At 39.1% G+C, this 23,071-nt stretch overlaps 1 protein-coding gene across 1 annotated transcript; it reads right to left on the bottom strand.

Annotated features, from left to right (window-relative positions):
* Positions 1 to 2,686: 2,686 nt before the first annotated feature.
* LOC306734287 (uncharacterized protein) lies at positions 2,687 to 9,832 on the bottom strand (the record flags this gene model as incomplete). The annotated part of the gene is made up of 7 exons (XM_079215643.1): positions 2,687 to 2,806; positions 2,934 to 2,977; positions 3,062 to 3,184; positions 3,267 to 3,974; positions 8,051 to 8,173; positions 9,276 to 9,398; positions 9,625 to 9,832. 7 exons carry the CDS (start codon positions 9,830 to 9,832, stop codon positions 2,687 to 2,689), a joined length of 1,449 nt encoding a protein of 482 aa, XP_079071769.1.
* Positions 9,833 to 23,071: the final 13,239 nt, after the last annotated feature.

Below are 23,071 nucleotides of genomic sequence, written 5' to 3'. Positions count from 1 at the left end.
TAGAACATGTTAACATTCCTTCATGTTCCACACAAACACTTACTTTTTCCCTTACTGTCCATCTGAATATACCTGCACCCTCTGTCTGAAATGTTCTGTTTTAGCACCCGTCTCTTTAAAAGGTCCAGTATGTGTTTTTTAGTTGCATCTAGTTGTTTTAATGGTCGCAGATTGTATTATAATGGAGACAACATATTGAATATATAAATGGTAAAATGTCCAAGTCAATAGCAATACTGTATAAATGTAGAGATGTACTAACTTCTAAGGCCTTGTATATAATTTATTGCTCACTTATACTTCTATATTTATCTTATTGTGTGGAGGTGTGGGGGTCAACTTTTAAAACATATATAAATTCAACAGTTTTGTTACAAAAACGAGCGATACGTATCATAAATAATGCTGGCTACTATGAGCACACAAATCCTTTGTTTTACAGATCACATAAATATGATTTGAGAGATGTTTGTAATTTTGTTGTACAAAAAGCTAAAAAGGGGATTAAAAGAAGATGTATGTCTATTGTAGGAGTTCAGTTATGGAACAATGCTAAAATGGATGTAAGAACGGTCAACTCATTTTTGGTTTTCAAAAGGATTATTTATAAAACAATTTTTGAGGGTTACAAATGTGAATGAAATGTATGTATATGGAATATGTATGTATATATATATATATATATATATATATATATATATATATATATATATATGTGTGTATGTATATATTTTAAATATATATATTAAATTAATTATCTGATTTAATTGATAATAATTATTTAGGATAGGAATATATAAGAATGCTTTGCTTATACCTTTTCAGTCTTTCTGTTTTGTATAATGTAGAATATTGTAATGATTGACTGAATAAAACACACAAACAAACAAATAATACTTCTCAATCTTTCCTTTTGAAGGCCTTTGGTAATGCCTTCACATATAAACAATACATTTGGAGCAAGTCACGTGCGGCTGGCGTTAACACGGTTTTGCATTCGGCTGCTCATTTTACAGCAGTTTCACAAGTTTGTAGGTAAACTACGGTGGCCTTCAGGTAATGTAAAATAGTGAAAGACTCTGTCTAGAGCCAGTGTTTTGTTTACCTGTTCTGGGCTACTGGGCAGAAAAATGGCGGTGCAACACAGCTGAATTTGTGAAGAGGACCAGCTCCCTATATAAAGGGCTCATTCTAAGTTCATGAAAACACATTCTTAGTTTCAGGTTATTATACACTATAGAAAACATAGTCATGAATATCACATTTATGCTAATAGATCCCACACAATGCCACACACTGTACCTTTAAGTCCTGCTCCTGAAAAGCCCAGTCTGCTCTTATTGGCTCCTGAGGAAAATATGCAGCTCCTTTGCCAAGGGAGTTCTCAAGCAGTGGGTTGAGATACTCAGATATATTCTAATGAACCTGCATGTGGAGGTGGAGTCAAATCTGAATGTCTTGTTGAATCACATGTTTTCTGATCTAGAAGGTCCACACAGAACTGACTGGTTGTCTTTTTTCATACTCTAGATACCCAAATGTATTGGCACAAGCACTGAACAAGAGACTTTTTTTCATGATATATCCTCTTTCATCTGCTGTTTGACTCCAGCGTTTAAAATTCAGCAGATCTTTTACAGTTAACTGGCCAACAGCTCTGTGTAATAACAATACTGACTAAATGTTCTTTCCTATCAACCAAATATATATTGGCTACCAATGAATTGTGCAAAAAGATTTAGGCAAAATGTATTAAATCTTCCTTAATTGTACAAAAAAGTGTTTCCACCTGCTTGAGGTGTTTTTTGCCTTCGTCGAAAAAGAGTTGATGTGCAAAGGGGATATGAAAACGCCTTTGCCAAATAAGTTCTGATGTAGCAAACATGAATTCCTTTCACCTGCTACAGTTTGGAGGTGGAAAAATGGGTTTGTATGATAAAGTTTATATGCTGCCTTGCTGAGAAGAGAATGTCCTCTTGTGGGACAGAAAAGACAACTTCACTATTTTAGTCCCAACTCTTAATTTAAGATCATAAACTAAAGCCTCATGCTTTTAGGTCAACAAGAAGAAAGAAAAACACCTTCCTGTGCCAATTTAGTTTCACCACTGTGTGAGTGTATGTGTGTGTGTGTGTGTGTGGGGGGAGGGGGGGGGGGGGGGGAGGGGCTGAGGTCAACCTCATTCTCTGTTAAATATGTGAAGAAGCTCCTCAGTTGAACATGCAGACAAAAATTGTTTCAAGCTCAAAGTGTTCAACGTTTTGATTATGTTTATTTTCTTTCCTTGATGTCATGAATTTCACAAACAAAACCCCACATGTGATTTGGTTATAAAAAACAATGAGGATGAACACAAAACGTAAAAGCTGATCATGAAGTTAGAAGCGTTTGAGTGACTTTAACAGGATCGGTAAATCTGAGCTTCTAAATATACTGGTTAAGACATAAAAACTGTTATTTGTAAAAAATAATCTAGATATATGGTTTAAAGAAAACCTGCTTCAGACCACACACACAACAAATGAGTATCCTACATATGCACATCGGCGAAGGATAGAAAGATTTAATATTGGCTGCAAAAGAAGATATTCAATCATACTTATTTCCAACTGAGATATACATCTCCATTACACTTTAAAAGAGAAACCCTGTCTTGCTCAAAAGTACAAATGTAATACGTCCAGTTCTACTGCTTCACGCTGTAGTACACACATTCACTCCAGGTCTGATCCTTCTGTCTTCTGTATCCGTTGTGCAGGTGGACACTTAAAGCCGCATAATACAGGATTTCTGCGTGTTGGTGACCCTGGTAACAGATCATATATCAGTTGATCATTATTAGATTAAACAATATCCAGGAAACAATGCATTGTCCAATAAAGAAAAGTCTCTGAATGGGAGTTCAGCAGTAAATTTAACAGTTGTTTATTCACCATTGCATTTGCTGTGGAGGAAGCTGGACATCTTGCCTGAGACTCTGGTTGTAAAAGAGAAAAACATATTTTATTCAAAAGCCAAATTCAGTAAAACCAAGCTGCCAGATACAAACAGCACAAGTTACCTGTGCTTTGGCAGCTGTTTCCTTTGTTCATCGTGCACACTGAGAGAGCCAGTAAGACACTCAGGATGGTGGTGAACGTCAAAGCTCCACTCAAGAGATACACCAAGAAAAGAGAATCCTCATCTGCAGAGAGACAGACAGTAGAAACATATCGCTTTCAAGCGCCAATGAGATGCAACAACCCCGGCTAAAAAAAGTCACTCACCCTCAATGTCCAGCTTGGTCCCGTCTCCAAACAGGATGTGTCCACACGAGGCAACAGCACAGTAGTAGGTCCCAGCATGAGACAGACTCAGGTTCTTTATCGGCAGGTTGTAGAAACAAGTGTGTGTTTGTGTGCTGGGTTTTCTCTCACATTGATCATTCCTGCCTCCGTGAGTGTAAATGAGTTCTGGAGGAGTCTCTTTAGAGTCTTTGAACCAGTAAACACTGTGTTGTCCATCACAGGTCCCAGTGTGAACTGTACAGTTCAGAGTCACAGAGTCTCCTGGCTGGATGGTCTCAGATGCTGACTGATGGACCAAAACTGGGACGTTCAAACCTGAACCCTTTACATTAATGGTAATGCTCACCAAAATTTCTAATGTGTATAGATAGCTACTCATGCAGAAGTAAGTAGCTGAGTCTGAAACGTGCAAGTCTGCGATTGTCAGGTGATTGTTACCATTTTCAATATCCAATGTAAAGCGTGAATTGTTCTTGAATTCACCGTAGAGATATTTTTTTTGATCATACATATAGAAGGTAGAGATTAGCTTTGGTTTTTCTCCCAGCTTTTGCTTGTACCAGTAAAGCCTCGCAGCAACAATGCCTTCAAAGAAACACTGCAACGTCAAGTTCTCCCCCGTTTTCATCGACACAAAATTACTCTCTTGTTGAACGGATGAGGAGAAATTCGGATTGGCCGTCTGAGCTGGAGTGAAATAAAGAGACGAGGCAAATGTAGATTTAAATAATTTTGGAAGAATTCAGCACTATTGAAATATGAGTAATATTTATATGAGGAGTGATCGTACACCCATACACTTTTAAATTACATTTGTACTCACCCATTTCCCCCCACAACAGACATGTGAGATACAGAGCCAACACTGGAGATGTCATAGTCTTCAATTTGCTGTGAGAAATGAAAAGACCGTCGACCCTTTCTCCACTCTTTGGAGCCGAGAATGCGTTTGATTGGCCAACCAGAGGTGACACTGAACTCTATGTCCTATTTAAGAAGGCAACACCATTTCACAGCCACATATGTGTGGCATTGAGGATGTGATGTTTTGAGCGCCATAATCAGCCATTCAATTCCATTAATTACTCTGGAAACAGAAGTCAAACGGAATCAGCGCTATCTGCATGAATAACTTCAACTGGGCATACAGTTGGACATGCTTTTAGCTTTTAAACAGACACCGTGCAAAGTTGACCTATTTAAGATGGTGCCGGTTGTATATAGACCACGATTGTAGATTGTTTTATATATATATATATATATATTTCATAATTAAAAGTTATAGCTATTTTATAATTGTATTGTTTTTCACAAATACACTACATGTATTATAATCATTTTCCCAATTAGCTTATTTTCTCATTGCCCAGCTCCTGTGTTGCTCTGTTGTCTGCCTTCTCTTCAGCCTTCAGCAGCCTTCAGCCTGATGTGTGGCACGGCGCCGCTGCTTTTTGAGGGTCTTATCATCCAATCACATTTCACCTCTGTTTCTCTATGCAATCGAGAGCTGGTTAAACTATATGGAGAGGCCTGCTAGCATTATGAAACGTGTGTTTGGCCACACGGCCCGCGTGACCATTAACGTGCGCTGTGATAGCGTCTACCCAACCTACAACCTAGAAGCTAGAATCTCAGGCTGAAGCCTGAGAAATGGACTTGCATGGTGGATTTACTGATGACGTCTTTCGCACAGAGGGTTATGTGCATGTGGTGAGTGAAATGCTGGTTGTGTCACAGTTTTTACACCTGCAGTCGTATTTAATCAAACAAGCCACCGCACTGTTGCTGCTGCTGGTTGAGCAGGAGTCAGTAATGCTAGTCTCCCCGCGCCAAGGTGCCAGCAGTGGCTGGAGATGTCGTGTGTGTGTGCAGTGTCTTAGTGCCGCGGTTTTGTTGGATTGTTTTGTTATAACTATATGTGACTTGTTGTTGATTTGGACTTAATGACACAGCAATGGCGAGGTTGGAGGCTTGCTCCAAGTAGTGTCCGCTGTTTGCGCACCAAGCCCCCAGAGCCTGAATTTTCTGAGAAAAAAAGAAAGTTTTTAAAAATGGCACCTTAATTATCTCCGCAACCACATGGTTGTTTAACTTCATTTAAATTGCTACAATACCGTAACCCTTGTTAATAAAAAGTCTTATTTTCTCGTCTTATGTGGTAAGAATAGCTCCGCAGGTCGGTCCACACCCCGTGTGACCTCCATCCGTGCCCGTAATAGTGCACAAAAATTGTCCGTATAGCAGAGTGAGCGTATGACAGTCTTTATGAATGCACCGGGCAGCGCACCGTGTTGAATACACATGCAGGTCGGTCTGACAGTAACTCCCGGGACACTTTTTTTCATTCCGCACCTGATGTGGACTACACGTCACTGAAGGCCTTGGACGATAACGCACGGCCCGCCACTGACCCCCCCGCCCCCCACACACACACATTGTAGCAATCCACAGATAAAAGAGAAACCACAGCGAAGTAATTTAGAATCAGAAGAGACAGTCAAAACTGCAGTGTCTACACCTCCCGCTGATTTTCACAGAGAGTCATTCGAATAAATGTATTCTTTGATTTTGGTCTTTCTTGGACAGATGACAGTTTAGAGGCAGACTAGAAAAGAGGGATGTGGGGAGCAAAAACATCAGAATTGAACCATGAATTTGTTTGGCATGCTCTCTAACCATTTGGCTACCAAGAAGCCCCTAGCGAATCTTGTGTTATAAAATACATTTGAACTTATTTTGGAGGCAGCTGGATGCCTGCGAGATCACATATTACACACAAATCCATCTCGTCAGGCTTCAAGTAATGCGTTTGTGTCATTGAAAATGGACATTGTGTCCTGACCGGGTGTAGTGGGGCAGAAACTCAGGAGCAGAGGAGACGATGTGAGTCATGGTTGGGCAAAATCAAAAAGGTACTTACTAAACAAAGTTACAAAACAAGGAAAAAGACTGGTCCTGGAAACAAATACAACTACAGCTCGAAGGCAACATACAGCCATGGGAGACAAAGAAGACAATCCTGCATCTGACAAGGGAAAGACACAGACTAAATACACAGGGGAATGCAGGCAACGAGGCACAGGCGGAAACAATGAGGGTGGGGCTTCACAATCCCACAGGGGAAGGAGGTTTTAACTAAGCAATAAGGTACAAGAGGCAGTACTGTGTCATGCAATAATGCACTGTTTAAGGGTGTTGTGAGGCCTGACGCGCAGCGGAGGGCCGGCAAACCCTTGAACTGTATGCAAACCCTTGAAACGTATGTGTATGGCGGTTGCCGCCATACACATACGGGACTACAGGCCGGTTGAAAGCAGGGTGGAGGATGACACTCGATGTAAAGAAGTGCTCTTGCTGCTTCCCAGGTAGTCAGAACGATCTGGCCCAGATCTGGCACGGGTTCGCCGGAAGAAACACTGTCGGCCCGCGTCCGATTGCCGATTCGGCTGCGACTCGGCATGGATAGCGCCCCAGAATCGGGCCGAATACACTGGCCTGATTCCGGCGGACGGGGTGGTGCAGTGACGGGAGTCAGTGCCGAACAGCATCACTCGTCGAGAAGCTGACAAACTATGATCATTTTGGGTTTTATTTCTTCTTTTGACAATACCCAAGTGTACACAAACACACATTATATATATATATATATATATATATATATATATATATATATATATATATATATATATATATATATATATATATATACTACCGTTCAAAAGTTTGGGGTTACCCAGACAAATGTTCAGTTTCTTCGCAATTTCTCGCATGGAATAGCCTTTATTTCGAAGAACAGACTGGCGAGTTTCACATGAAAGTTCTCTTTTTCTGGCCATTTTGAGAGTATAATGGAACCCACAAATGTGATGCTATGCATAGGAAGGCCAGTTGTATAGCTTCTCTCACCAGCATAACTGTTTTAAGTTGTGCTAACATAATTGCACAAGGGTTTTCTAATCATCTGTTAGTCTTCTATGCGATGAGCAAACACAATGTACCATTAGAAAACTGAGTGGAAGTTGCTGGAAATTGTCTTTAGAAAATAAGGACATTTCTAAGTGACCCCAAACTTTTGAACGGTTGTGTGTGTATGTATATATATATATATATATATATATATATATATATATATATATATATATATATATATATATATATATATATATATATATATATATATATATATGTATATATATATATATATATATATATATATCTCATGTATTTTGTAGACTTGTAGACATGTATTTTGTAGACTTAATACTTACAATATGCAATACTGCTGTACTATACTGAATATTGTTTTGCTACTACTACATTTCACTTCATAATATTACACTTATATACAATAATATGTATAATGTACCAGCCTTTTTATTTTATTTTTATTTGACCATATTATGTCATACTGTTACACCACTTTACTTTGAGGAGATGTCACTGTTAGTCTAGAACACTGATTGTTTCCACCAGGTAAACCTGAACATGCACACCTCTCTCTGTGTGACAGCGTAACTATATAGATTATAATTAACTGGAGGATACACTTTTTTCTACACATAGATCTTAAACCCTTACATATAAACAGGAGACCAGCCATCCTAGGGAGGAAGCTCATTTCGTTTTTTTTGTTAAAATAAAAGTTGGATAAAATCTCCACTTGTCCTCTCCTTATATGTAGTGAGGTGTCGGTAGGTAGAACTGCAGTACCGCTGAACTTAATTGCTGCAGTGTTAAATGTGGCAGGATTGAACAGCTATTACCTGTGCAGTGGCAGTTGTTTCTCTTCCTCATCTTGTACACTGAGAAAGCCAGTAGAACAGCCAGGATGGTGGTGAACGCCAAAGCGGCACTCAGGAAATACACAAGAGAGTCGGGGAGTCCACCTTACTGGAAGAGAGCCAGACATCATGAGATATTACAAACCAACCTCTCGGCCGATAACTTATTGCATATTTACGAGTATTGGTGTATATGTCGGCAGAAATTGAGAAATGGTGTCTCTAGGTATCTGTCACAATTAAAAGCACAATCTAATCAAAGGTATACGTATCAAGATTGTGTAATGCTTATGTTGGTGTTTTCATTTGCCTTTCAGCTGTTATCCCTGCATTGAATGAATAGAATTGTTAGAATTGTTGGAATAGTAGAATGACAATTGTTTGAAGCTCAAAGTGTTCAACATTTTTATTATGTTTATTGTCTTTCCTTGATGACATGAATTTCACAAACAAAAGCCCACATGTGATTTGGTTATAAAAAACAACAACGAGGACGAACACAAAACGTAAAAGCTGATCTTGAAGCTAGAATCATTTGAGTGACTTTAACAGGGTCGGTAAATCTGAGCTTCTAAATATACTGGTTAAGACATCCAAAAACATTTATTCGTAAAAAATATATAGATACATGGTTTAAAGATAACCTGCTTCATACCACACATAACAAATGAGTATCCTAAATATGCACATTGGTGAAGGATAGAAAGATTTAATATTGGCTGCAAAAGAAGATATAAAATCATACTTATTTCTAACTGAGATATACATCTCCATTACACTTTAAAAGAGAAACCCTGTCTTGCTCAAAAATACAAATGTAATACTTCCAGTTCTACTGCTTCACGCTGTAGTACACACATTCACTCCAGGTCTGATCCTTCTGTCTTCTGTATCCGTTGTGCAGGTGGACACTTAAAGCCGCATAATACAGGATTTCTGCGTGTTGGTGACCCTGGTAACAGATCATATATCAGTTGATCATTATTAGATTAAACAATATCCAGGAAACAATGCATTGTCCAATAAAGAAAAGTCTCTGGATGGGAGTTCAGCAGTAAATTTAACAGTTGTTTATTCACCATTGCATTTGCTGTGGAGGAAGCTGGACATCTTGCCTGAGACCCTGGTTGTAAAAGAGAAAAACATATTTTATTCAAAAGCCAAATTCAGTGAAACCAAGCTGCCAGATACAAACAGCACACGTTACCTGTGCTTTTGCAGCAGTTTCCTTTGTTCAAGATGCACACTGAGAGAGCCAGTAAGACACTCAGGATGGTGGTGAACGTCAAAGCTCCACTCAAGAGATACACCAAGAAAAGAGAATCCTCATCTGCAGAGAGACAGACAGCAGGAGACATTACAGGCTTAAGTGAAAAGGGTAAAATGTTATCTAATAGATAACATAAATCTATTATCCCCAGTTGATTACTTACTATTAGACAATATATATATATATATATATATATATATATATATATATATATATATATATATATATATATATACATATATATATATTTGTGGAAGAATTACACTGACTGTGAAAAATAACTCACCCTCAAAGTCCAGCTTGGTCCTGTCTCCAAACAGGATGTGTCCACACGAGGCAACAGCACAGTAGTAGGTCCCAGCATGAGACAGACTCAGGTTCTTTATCGGCAGGTTGTAGAAACAGGTGTGTGTTTGTGTGCTGGGTTTTCTCTCACATTGATTCATTGATTGACTCTTCAGAGTCTTTGAACCAGTAAACACTGTGATGTCCATCACAGGTCCCAGTGTGAACTGTACAGTTCAGAGTCACAGAACCTTCTGGCTGGATAGTCTCAGATGCTGACTGATGGACCAAACCTGAACCCTTTACATTAACAGTAGCGCCATCGCAAAATTCAACCCTGTATTTATTGCAACTCATGCAGAAGTAAGTAGCAGAGTCTGAAACGTGCAAGTCTGCGATTGTCAAGTGATTGTTCTTGTAATTAGTTTCCAGTGTGAAGCGTGGATTGTTTTTAAATCCATCATTAAAACTGATATTATTAGTATATTTATAGAAGCTGGCGATGAGCTTTGGTTTCTTTCCCATCTTCGTTTCTTTCGCGGTCACCAACATGAGCTGACACAAAACCACTTTCTTGACGGACAGTAGTTGTCGTAGCTGAATAGAAAAGACACCAAAAAGAGTATAATTAATGCAATGATATAAGTTTTATGATGATTAAAAATTATAGCGACAAAGAAATATTTAATCATGAGGATACAAATGCATTCATAGAATATCCAGCTTACCTATTCTCCACAAGCAAAGAAAAGTCAGATACAAAACAAAGTTCAGAGATGTCATCGTGATCAAAATGTCTTCATGAATGTGGAGAACCTCCAAACTTTCTCTTCTCTTAGAGAGAGGACTGCGTTTGATTGGCTAACAAGAAGTGACACTGAATATCTTATTTTGGAAACAGTGAACACGTGTTCAGGCAAGACACGTGGCAAGGGGTACTAGAATGATGTATTAAAATACCATAAAAAACTTGGAAAGTGGAGTCAGCAGGAGAAAGAGCTCTAACAGGTTGACCGGTATTTATTGAGGGATTTGAGAACCAATAGACAAAAACACAAAATGTATTTTCAGACATTTCCCCTCATATTAGTGTTGAAAAGTAGTAAAGTAAAAGACTTGGTATAGTTCAAACATTTAAAAGTGGGCTTGATTGAAAGATGTATTGTATTAGATCTTTGTCAGGATCAGTGGTGGCTGGTGGATTTTTTTTGAGTAGAGCCAGCCAATCAATTTCAGCAAACATCCCAGTATGATTCAATGCAAAAAAAAAGAAATATCACACATTACTACTTTGCAGTTAAATAAACACCGGGGATAGACATAAACACCGGGGATAACCAAAGTCAGCACAGTAGGAGTCAGCTTCTGGGGACCATGAATGTCTGCGCCAAATGTTGTGCCAATCCAAGATGAGCAGTTTAGACTTCCAGCAAAGTGCCACTCCCTTCGCCAATCGATAGTTACACTGCCCTCTAAATTTTACAGATAAAAACAATGCCATAATTGACTGCATCTATGTCAATGATGCAGAGTTGTAATGTGTTGATTACCAGTTATTATACTATCTAAACCTAGTCAAGCTTTTTGTCTCCGATTGTCTTATTGATACAATCTACTCAAGTAGTCTGGGCATTAGAGTTGTACTGTGTGGCTGCTGTGCATGAAACAGTGCAGAGACTTCCGGTCTGAAACCACAAAGACAACGAGACCGAGAGATAATCTTTGACTGCCGACCACACAGATGCTAAATGAAGATCCTTACATCTCTGGGTGTGTCTGTACTCAGCCTTGTTTCCATCATGCGATGAGAGGGCCGACACTGCTTTTCCTGAGCATGTAGTACAGAAGAAGTCACGTCCGCATCATTCATGCCTGATGTTTGCATAGGCTTGGTAAGTTCCGAATGTTAATAGTATGTTAAAAGCACTTGAAATATGACCTACCTTATTGATTTTTTATTTGCTTTTTGTCACCACTCAGACAGGTCAGTTATATATAGATGTACCTTCTCTGCTCCTGTGCACTCCCTCCAGCACTTTCTCTCTCTCACTCATTATTGTAAAGAAATGTCTTAATGGACAAATGCTGCTTTTTGTCTGCTGAAGAGGGAAACACTGGGTGAGCGAGAAATCACATCTGAATAACAAAAAAATTACAACGATAAACCCAGTTTTTAAACAAGCATGTGAATGCATATATTTAATCTGCTAAAGCGCTGCCCAATGACTCCAGCTCACCTTCCGTGTCTCCCTGTACCAGCGGCAAGGTTTAAATGAAAGGAATTGAGAAAATAACTATGACAAAGTGTCTCCCAGGCATTAATTAAGAGGCAATAAACAGACGGGTGTGGCCAGCTTCTGTGGTCATGTACTCACTCACAATAATAAAGCACCACCTGTTGAGCTCTTAAAAGCACTTGTTTTATTTGTTTACTGCAAAGAAAGGATCTGACAGCGATGCTCCTATTTAAGAATCAGAGACATTGTATAGCTTGATAGACACATTCCTCTTGAACAGAAATGACGTAAACATGAAATATCCCCAGCTCTATGACCTTACACTGGAGTACACACATTCACTCTGTGTGCCGTCTCTCTGTCTTGTTGATCTGTTGGCCTGGTGTCCCCTTAAAGCAGCGTAATGGAGGTTGTCTGAATCTTGGTAATCCTGGTCATAAAATATCATTTTTAATTACGCTATCAATACACATCACTTGTATGACACACACATAAACACAATAACAGCAACACATATCAAATACAATGACACATATCGAAAGCGTTCTGGTTTGTACACACAGTGGACATTTAGGTGGTTGAAACTAGAACCAAAGATTTATCATTTTTTAAGTTCAGGTAGTGGGAAAGGCCAACCAGCTACTGTATGCAGTATATATTTATATTAAATTGAATTGCCTTCATTTTCAAAGGCTAAACACAATGATCTATCGTCCAATTAATTTCTCATCTCTTGGTTACCTTGTTAGGCTTCCTTATCCGTGAAATATAGTTGTATGTTTTAATATTTTTGGTGTGGGCCTCTGGGCCTTTTCTTTGTCAGTATACCCCTCGATTTCAAAAAGAAAATGGTAAGATGAACCTCAAGAGAATCATATAAATACATAAAAGGTTGTTGTGTTACCTGACTATTACTGAGGGCTATTAGACCACATATCTTAAATAAACTTGTTTTATTAATTTTTTCATTTTAATATAATTAACCATAGTAACATCTATGGTGTCACGGGTCAATTTCAACCCATATATATTTACTTCAAGAAAAAGGCTAAAAAGTCAGCAATTTTTCAGCAATAGAACTTGAATACAAACACAAAATGAAAAGCAGACCAAGTCATAACACAAAATATAGATTTGCAAGGTCAAACAAACAACAACCAATTAAGCAAATCTTATTTTTACAACTGGGTCGGAACCGACCCTAACAACACAAAGTCAAAAAGCCTTGATGCAATAAACAAATTGATTTGGTTCTTTTATGCACTTAAAAACCTAAAACGGGTCGGTGCCGACCCTAACACAAGAGGAAGGTTATATCTGTTGTGTATATTTTTATGTTTATAGTGAGGAAATACTTGAAAAGTACTCACCACTGCATTTTGAGTCAAAGCAGCTGAAGATCTTAAGTCTGATAAAGAAAAACAAATAGCATAATGATTTTATGAGTAATACTTACCAACACAAATTAATTGATAAAGACCGAAACTAAAAGTAATTTATACTGTAAAACCAGCACCATTTAACACTGTAAAGTCTGAGTCAATCATCTCACAGCCTCAATAGTTAATGTATGTGTTGACTGACCTGAAAGTGATGACTGAAAATAAGATAAACCATAAATATATCCCCATGGTGGCAGTAATTAGTATGGTGGAATACATTGATTTCTGAAACTCTTGTCTTGATTAGGTTGACTTCATTCTTCGTATCAACCTGAAATGGTCGCCCCACCAAGTGAATAAATACACACTATCAGAAGTTACTAATGATAGTAAGCCTACCTGTACATTGGCAGCGGTTTCTGTTATTCATTGTAAATGCTGCGTATGCCACTAGGACAACCAGGATGGTGGTGAATGCCAGAGCTCCACTCAAGAAATACACCAAGACAAAAGAGTAGACGTCCTCTGCAGATCAAGATGATAGGAGACATTACCGAGCTGTGGAACATCAAGGAGGTAGTAATGACAACTACGATGTCTATTGATCTGATGAGCTGGAGTGTTACTAACCCTTTAAGTTCAGCTTGGTCCCGTCTCCAAACAGGATGTGTCCACACGAGGCAACAGCACAGTAGTAGGTCCCAGCATGAGACAGACTCAGGTTCTTTATCGGCAGGTTGTAGAAACAGGTGTGTGTTTGTGTGCTGGGTTTTCTCTCACACTGATCATTCCTGCCTCCGTGAGTGTAAATGAGTCCTGGATGAGACTCTTCAGAGTCTTTGAACCAGTAAACACTGTGTTGTCCATCACAGGTCCCAGTGTGAACTGTACAATTCAGAGTCACAGAGTCTCCTGGCTGGATGGTCTCAGATGCTGACTGATGGACCAAAGCTGGGACGTTTAAACCTGAACCCTTTACATTAACAGTAGCGCCCTCTACAAACTCAAAATTGTATGTATAATAACCTGCACAGTAGTAAGTAGCCGAGTCTGAAATGTGTAAATCAGAGATTGTCAAGTCATTTTTAGCGTTTCCTGGGTCGAGTGTGAAACGAGGATTGTTCTGAAATTCGTGATGAAAGGTGCCATTTTTTTCATGTTTATAGAATGTGGACATCAGCATTGGTTTCTCTCCCAAAGTTTGTTTATACCAGTAATAGATCATTGCAATGCCTTTGTAGGAACATCGTAAAGTCAAGCTGTCGCCAACATCTACCGAATAAAAACCACTGTCTTGATGCACTTTTATGGACGATTCCACATTGGTCATCTGAGCTGAAAACAAGAGAGATCCAGGAGAAGCACATTTAATTCAATGATGTACATTTATCACAATGCCTGCATGCAACATTTGTAATCATATTAAATATAGAAGTATGCAAATACATTCACAACAGACAACTAACCTGTTGTTCCCAGGAACAGATAAGTCAGGCACAGAGCAAACCTTGAAGATGTCATCGTGTTCACAAGCCCAAGTTGAATGAAGGAATCTCAATACGTTCTCCACTGTTCAAAGAGAAGACGCTGTTTGATTGGCCAACAAGAAGTAACACGTAATCCTGATTTGAAAACACTCAGTGCTGCCTCCCTTACATTGCTTCAAGAGAGATCTACGTTCTCAAACAGGTCTTCAGAGACGTTCCACTTGTCTGATTTCTACACTTTGATTCCGTACATGCGATCATGAATGCGGGCAATGTAATGTATTTTTCTGTGAAATGACTAGTTACTTAGTTAATGTTCTGTAAATGTTTTATTGAAAATAACTCATTAGGGTAGTTTCAGGTTATACAACACTTAAGTTCACTTCAGTCGTTTAAAAAAAGCACCAGCATTTGTGATGACACAATGTTGTGTCTGTACTATCTTTAAGTCTTGCCAACATTCCATGCATCAACTATTCCCCGTGGACCATACACTGGCATTGTGTGGCACAACAGGAGGTTGGAACATTTGGTCAAAGACTAACCGAAAGAAGGAAGATGATGGTGCGTTGCTGTAACCTGCTCCGTAAATTATTTCCAGGATTTCACGACATTTAGCTATAATATTTCGAAATAATTTCCATTATTACCACCTCACAGGCTTTAACTATGACATTTTCCAGCGTAAGACCATATTTAGAATGTAATTCAACAGGAGCATACTGCCAAATCACACTAATATCCTGGCATAGCTACTGTAAGGTCTTAATATACAGTTGTTATTTAACAGCAATTTACTGTGAAAATGATTCAGTAACTTATTATTAAAATAATACCTATACTAGCCAGTAATTTACTGTAAATGTATAGTGAAATATTTTACAGTGATATGTCCATATTACATCAGCCATTGTAATCATATATATATATATATATATATATATATATATATATACGTATATATACATGTACATGTGTATATATATATATATATATATATATATATATATATATATATATATATATATATATATATATATATATATATTTATATATACATATATTGTATTGCTGGTAACAGTAGCTTGATGTTCACTGCAACACCAAAAACCCACATGTCATGACCACTGCTTGGTAGATACATCAGTATGGAATGCCTGTGTTAGCACAGCTGTCTATCCGTTGAAAATACCAGGCTAACTTTGATTAATCATAATAGGAAATCTGTTATATAGCATCTGTAAACATTTACACACTAATATGTAAGCTAGTGGACATATTCTGGGCATTAGAGTAGTGCTGTGTCGCTGCTGTGCATAAAAAACACAACACCCTTCCTGTTTGAAGCCACAAAGACAAAGAGAGCGGAGGGTCCTTGAGAAGTATGCGACCAAATGTATCGAGAGATTGTTTTCGACTGCCGACCACACCGAGGCTAAAAAAAGATCCTCACATCTCTGGGTGTCTGGTGTGCAATCGGCACATTTACTGTCAACAACCTGGGATGGTTACTCACACATTAGTTTGTGCTGCACGCAAAGTTAATTCTATAAATGACGTGTCTTGTTGGGCCGGCTGTGATGTTTCTGACCTTGAAAGAGTCGCGAGATGCTACACGAGAGTGCAAAAATGACACCTTGATCACATCAAGGAAACTGAAAAGGAATGTGTTAATTATGGCTTTGTAAGGTCAATCTTTACATTTTAGGTGAAATCTGACAAAAATGCCCCCTCTAGTAACAGACTAATGAAACATATACAGCTCTGCTGCGCCTTCCACTGGAGTACACACATTCACTCAGGTGACGTCTCTCTGCTTTGTTCCTTCATAAAAGCAGCATATAATAGGTTGTCTGCGTCCTGGCAATGCCGAGAATAAGACATGAAATAGTGAATTGCCAAATTGGTCAATGTCTCATGACTGATATAAAAAGTATCAGCATCACTTACATCCGTCTGGTCTAATTCACTCTAAAAAGTAATTGTTGTTGAGACTGTCAGACAGGTGTCCTGTTGTGTGTTTGCATTTCAAGGAGTGGACAAATGACCAGAACCTCTGCATTCGGAGCCGAGGGTCCAGCTTTAGAGTTTGGTTATGAAAAAAAAAGAGCCTTCTTTAAAATGAACTACGCTTTATGGTTCTCATTAAGTTATTTCCTGCTCTCTTCCGTACCACATAAATTGAACACCAACAAACACAAAGAATAACTTGTTTGTCCTGCCTGTGCATTTGGCAGTTGTTTGTGTTGTACATTGAGTGTGCCGCTGAAGCCAGGGAAACAACCAGGATGGTGGTGAATGCTAAAGCTCCAATCAAGACCAAAGCTGGGACTTCAAACCTTAACCCTTATAGCCACTACCTGACTCCGAAGCATGTGTCGTTCTTAAATCCACCATTGAGAGTGGTATTTTTGTCATGTTAAAGATTTTAGACACCTGCTGTGATTTCACTTCAAAAGCCTTTTGATACCAGCAATCTTCATAGGAACATTTCAATGTCACGTCTTCACCCTAAGAGCGAACATGCCACAAACAACGCAAATATCGGAGGGGTCATCTCTATATGTTCGCTACTGTGCTACTGATTGGTCAATCCGAGATGACTAATTGATCACATGATCGGTGTTCTGTGAAGCGCAGGGTCACTTGCAACTTAACATTGACCTCTTGATAGTAGTATATTTATAATAATCTTCTGTTTTGACATTTCTTAGCGCTGGTATTGATACAAGGAAGATATGGAGTGTAACTAGGTGACAGGAAAAGGATTGTAACGATAGTTTCTGTTAATTGTAGTGAAGAAAAAGGTGGTTCTTTAGCCTTTTTTTTATACCAGTGGATGGACGTTTGTGTGTTCCGCTCACTTTGTGCACTTTATCAACCAGAAGAACCTCATGTGGGATCGGAGAAGAAGTTGTGCACATGTCATTTTGATGAGTTTAACAAGAAAACAAACACGTCTTCTGATGGAGTGTGTTCATGCTCTGCTAGGACTCGTGTTTCGCGCCTTCACCACAGGTGTGAGTGATAAACGGTGAGAGATTGAAAGGTACAACATACGTATCTGCCAAAAGAAGATATTAATAGATGTAGGGGATTTTTTATTTTGTGTACGAGGAAGAGCCATGTGACCGTGGCACAAATTGAAATAACATTTTTTTAAATTTTCTTTCAACATTATTTTATGTTGTACATTTAGTCACATAAAGAGTTGCTTTCTGGCAAATGATTGACAGGACAGATAGATAATAGGTTGTAAAGGCAAAGTCTAACTACTGTTTTCTACTCTTTACTCTGGAGTATACACAGACGCTCTCCTCGGTGTTCTCTGTGCGCTGTCGTTCACTTGCTCTGTTCAGACTCAGTGCAGCATAATAGAGCTCTGCATCTTGGTTCTGGTAACGACAAAATAAAAAACTATATGTTAGACATGTAGGACTAGAAAAAAACATGAAATAGCTGTCATTAAAATTATGCATAGGTATACATTTGATCATGCAGTTGTTTCACCTACCATGACGTCAGAAGCTGCAGAATACGCCAGATGAGATACAGCTTCTGAAAATCAAGACATGAATCATCAAGCCAGATCGATACTGAAAAGAAAAAGTTGAATGCTTTTATTTTGAAAGTCTTACCTTTGCAGACAATGCAAGACTTTTTTTTCAACTCGTACACGACGAAAGCCAAGACAAGCAGCACGGCAATGACAACTGCCAATGCTGCACTCAGGCAATACACCAGGAGAAAAGAACCTCCTAACATGCAGCGAAGAGGAAACATGTCAAATCCTTTTCATGTATTGATATTGATGGATATACGATAAATATGATTCATTTAAAGGCTGTTTTAGACAATAGAAGGATGGAACAAACAATCATCAGCTTTATCACCTACCTGCAATCTCCACTCTCGTTCCACTGCCAAACACTACCTCCCCACAGGAGGCCAGCGCACAGTAGTACATCCCTGCATCGAGGGAGCTCACAGACTTCAAAGCGAGGTTTGAAGTGCAATCTTTCATGTGAGGCTCGTCGTTAGGGAGATATTCGGCCGCACTGTGAATCGCACTGTGATTCATGATTCCAGGCTGAGCAGCACCATGTCTGAACCAGTAGAGATTCTGCTCCCCCGCACATGCTCCAGCATACACCGTACACCTCAAATTCAAAGAGTCTCCCGCCCGAAGGCGCGCCAACGTCGGCTGATGGACGACAGCGCCGATGTTGGACGGTGATGCTTTGACATGTAGGAAAGCTCCCTCTCCAAATTCAATCGTGTGGAATTCTAAAGCCCCACAGAAATATGTCGCTGAATCTGACACGTGAAGATCTTCGATTACGAGGTGGTTGGTGCCTTCTTCTTCCAAGATTCGAAACCTCTCTTTATACGCAGGGGAGATGGACATCTCTCCTTTTCGCATCCCAGTTGATATAATAACAGGTTTGTATCCCATTTTTTGCTGGTACCAAGAGAGAAAAGTGACAGAAACATCCTGACAAAAGCACTTTAAAGTCACATTCTGCCCAACGTTAGCTGTGACGATCCCACTGTCCTGAGTTATACTTGAGGTTTTGTTAACAGCTGGCACCTGACCTGCAGAGGAGAGATGTATAGGATTAGAGTATCTCTGCCTTTAACACCTCATCTCTCTCTCTCTCTTTCTCTCTCTCTTTCTCTCTCTCTCTCTCTCTCTCTCTCTCTCTCTCTCTTCAAATCATAGCCATGCACATACAAAAAGAGTTTAAAATACTCACAGATTTGACTGAGAAGCAAAAGAAAAACGCAAAGTGGCATCGTCCCTGAAGCTCTGCAGTCTGACTCCTGTGTTTTGACGGACGCGGCCAACCCTTAAAAGGAGACGAAGGCTGTTTGTGATTGGCTAAGCTGACTGGTTTCATTTAGAGTCCTGCTATTTGTCTCTTTTCTAAATATGAGTCTGTGTAGGTGACCAGAGGTGTAACTTAGGTTGATGGAGTCTCTTTGGTCACACCATTGTTGGAGGACAGAAGTTGTGACAGCATATTTGTGTCCATGAAAAGGACCTTTTGTTTTAGGATGGAGGCGTTGTGCACGTCAGTGTTTGTTCTCCACACAATGCACAGTGCTTGGAGGGGATTTTTTTTCTTATTCAATTTGGCCAATTTAGATGTGCTTATATGATTACAGATATGATTACTTATATAAGTGTTTGTTTGGGCATGTGTTTGGTTAAGTGTGTTCAAAGGGAGTGTGTGAGAGAGATTCAACCCATTTTACTTTATTGCGATATACTTGTAGCACCCGTCATGCCAGTGATGCAGACTTTGTTCCAATGCTTCTCTTTAACACCACACGTACACTTCATTAGAGTCTGCAGTTTAGAGGAAACCACATATGAAAACTGATGTCATTTTTTTTTTCGTCCTCTGACGGTGTTTCTAGTCATGAATTGCATCTGATTTGGTGTTGCATTACTGCTCTCTTCTGTACTATTTTTAACTTGTTCACAAGGTGTTATGTTGTATGCTATGGTTAGCCGCCAATGCCAAGTGCAGCTTGGATAAAAGAAGGTTGAGACTGAAGGAAGAGGTAGTCAATCAATCAAACTTTTATTACAGACTCATGGTCCAGATAATACAAAAGACATTGAATAGAATAAAATACATACAAAAGCACAATTGAAATACATAGACCTATCAATGCTTTATAAATAGACAGCTGTATCAATGTCTCCACAGATGGGACTGGTAGTGTGTTGTACTATACTTTATGCTTGAAAAAACCACGATGATCTCATTTTCAGAGTCAATACATAAGAATTCTCACAATTTATTTGGGGACACCTCTTTGACTAAATTTTAAAAACGATCAAAAGCTTTGTAGGCGTCAATAAAACACATGAGGACGGATGAGTTTTGACCTCTATATTTGTTGACAATTTCCTTTAAGGCATATACAAGTCAGTGCCATGTTTGGCTTTAAAGCCAAACTGGTTATCTGTTGAGTGAATAAACTAATGTAATCTGTCCAACAGCATTCTTTCTAGGACTTTTGACAGTATGCTGGCCAAAACATTGAGCTCTGTCTTTAATGACGGGCACTAACAGAACCGACAGCATTGAGTCTATCTCAAAGCTCTCAATTTAACCTATTATGCAAATAGTACACTCTGTGTTGATATGCATCCCATTAGCTTCACATGGAACATACCTCAAACCGTAGTATCTTAAAGTGAATTTGAATTCTTCTTTTTTTGTGTATATGGAAATATAAACAAATAATGACATTGCACCACCAGTGTTGAGGGCTGGCATTTGTAGGAGACCCCATCAACATCAATACAGAGGTGCACTGCTGACTGGAGCACATCATAGACCGATATAGCCTATGGCTGTTGATACAAAACATTTCTTCCCCTTTTCCAATACACATGTTTGATTTACTATTTGGGAGCAGCCATTGTGATGCAAAGTTTGTATTGCACTCAGAAAGTGGCAGCTAGCTGGCTAGTTAGCCTAGCTTTCTAACATTAGTGGTTGCACCCATGGATGTATAAAGAGAGCGGGATACAGCGTTGGAGGCCTTGTTCAATTCTATGGAAGTTGCTCAGTGGCGCATGAAGCCCAAAACGTTTGACTTCCCAGTTAAAAGGAACTGAATCTTCTGGCAATCATCTGCATCCATGAGCCCATAGAGCAAGTGCACTAGCGTTTCCTTTCCCCATGAGGCAACCTCCGAAGTGAAGCCAATGCGGAAGTGTTTTCAACTTTCTTTCTTTCTAATGGCCTTCAGGGGGCCAGAGCCGTATACAGCGTTTCTACATCTCTCCTTTGCAGACCAAATATGGTAACTTCCGTTCACTGGTTGCAAAAAGCCATGATGGCGATGACCGAATTCCAAGATGCCGACGGCCAAATCACCAAACTCAAGGCTTCAAAGCAGCAGTCCACAAACCTGTGGGTGACTTCACGATGACGTTGCCTCAAATATAAATATATATATATATATATATATATATATATATATATATATATATATATAGTTTATGATCCAGCCTTGTTCTTGGGCACATTCACATGAACAGAGGAAGGAAAATAGCTTTTAATACATTTTACTATTTTAAGACCTAATGAATAAGCTCTATTCAAGGTTTCGGTCTAGACAGTCAGGCGATGGGGTAAAGTATTTTTTGACCCGGAGGTTGTAATTCCACAGTTTGGCCACTTTAAACCCCACTGCTCTTCCAGAGGGCTTGGTTCCCACCCAACGCTGATTTTCATTTATGTTATTTCAATAAGTCACAGGTTACTGAATAATAAGAAAAGAGTGGCGCTAGCTAGCAATACCTGTTTATTTTTCATGCGTTTTTTTTTTCACGTGGGAAACATTTAACATTCTATGGCTTTAACTAACAAAACACCACTAATATGAGTGGACAGGTGTGGACAGTGAAATGTCAACATTACTATCGTGCTGCCACAGTTCAGCTTCTCTTTTCCCCTGCCATTCTATTCCTTACTCACCTCATCAGCTCATCCGTGCACCTGTTAGTCACACCCACCTAATCAGCTTATTCAGTGCACCTGTTAGTCACACTCATTTACCTACTTACCCTCGGACAGTTACAGGTACATTATATTTTGCACACATTACACGCTGAGGTAGGTAATACTACTACTGTAACTTGAGATAAAGTAATGAATAAGATTGAAAACACATGTATATTTATGATTTATCTTGCCTACTACAAGTGTTAGGCAAGTGTTGTTGCTGTCTAGAACGCTGTTGGTTTCAGTATGGTGAAATTTAATTGCAATTCTCAGAAATATAATCCACCATAGTGAAAATAAAGCTGCTTCTGCTATGGTATTTACCAAGCAGAGGCAGGCTACTGCGTATGACTCAAATAAATTGTTTGATGTTTGTAGTCTGTACATGCTTTAACAAAACTGCGGTGAAGGCTTTACGGTTGTTGACACCTTAGAGACGAGTCCCAACTGACCAACGCTCTCTCACTTTAGCCCGACGCGACATTCTGAGTCGTGCAAAGTGACAGTACAAGATGAGAATGTGAGTCAGACTGTGTGGAAAACAATGAGACGAGGAAGCAACCCTGCACGTTAAAAGCCTTGCATGTTGAGCATTTGGCTGCTGTATTTGGAAATACAAATATCTATATTTCAAACTCCTATACCAGTGCAGTACGTGCCACTTTAAATCAAGTTGGATTTTTCAGAGATCACATTTTGAAGTTCATGTGGTCCCTTCCTGTCAATTTAAGAGGGCTGGGGACAAGTTATATGGAGTGATTACATTAATCTTATCACACTTATCGCAACAGTTATCTCTTCAAACACCAG

This window comes from Taurulus bubalis (genome assembly GCF_910589615.1).
Source record: "Taurulus bubalis genome assembly, chromosome: 3".
In the NCBI taxonomy this organism is placed as follows: domain Eukaryota; kingdom Metazoa; phylum Chordata; class Actinopteri; order Perciformes; family Cottidae; genus Taurulus; species Taurulus bubalis.
This window is presented reverse-complemented; position numbering and strand designations above follow the sequence as displayed.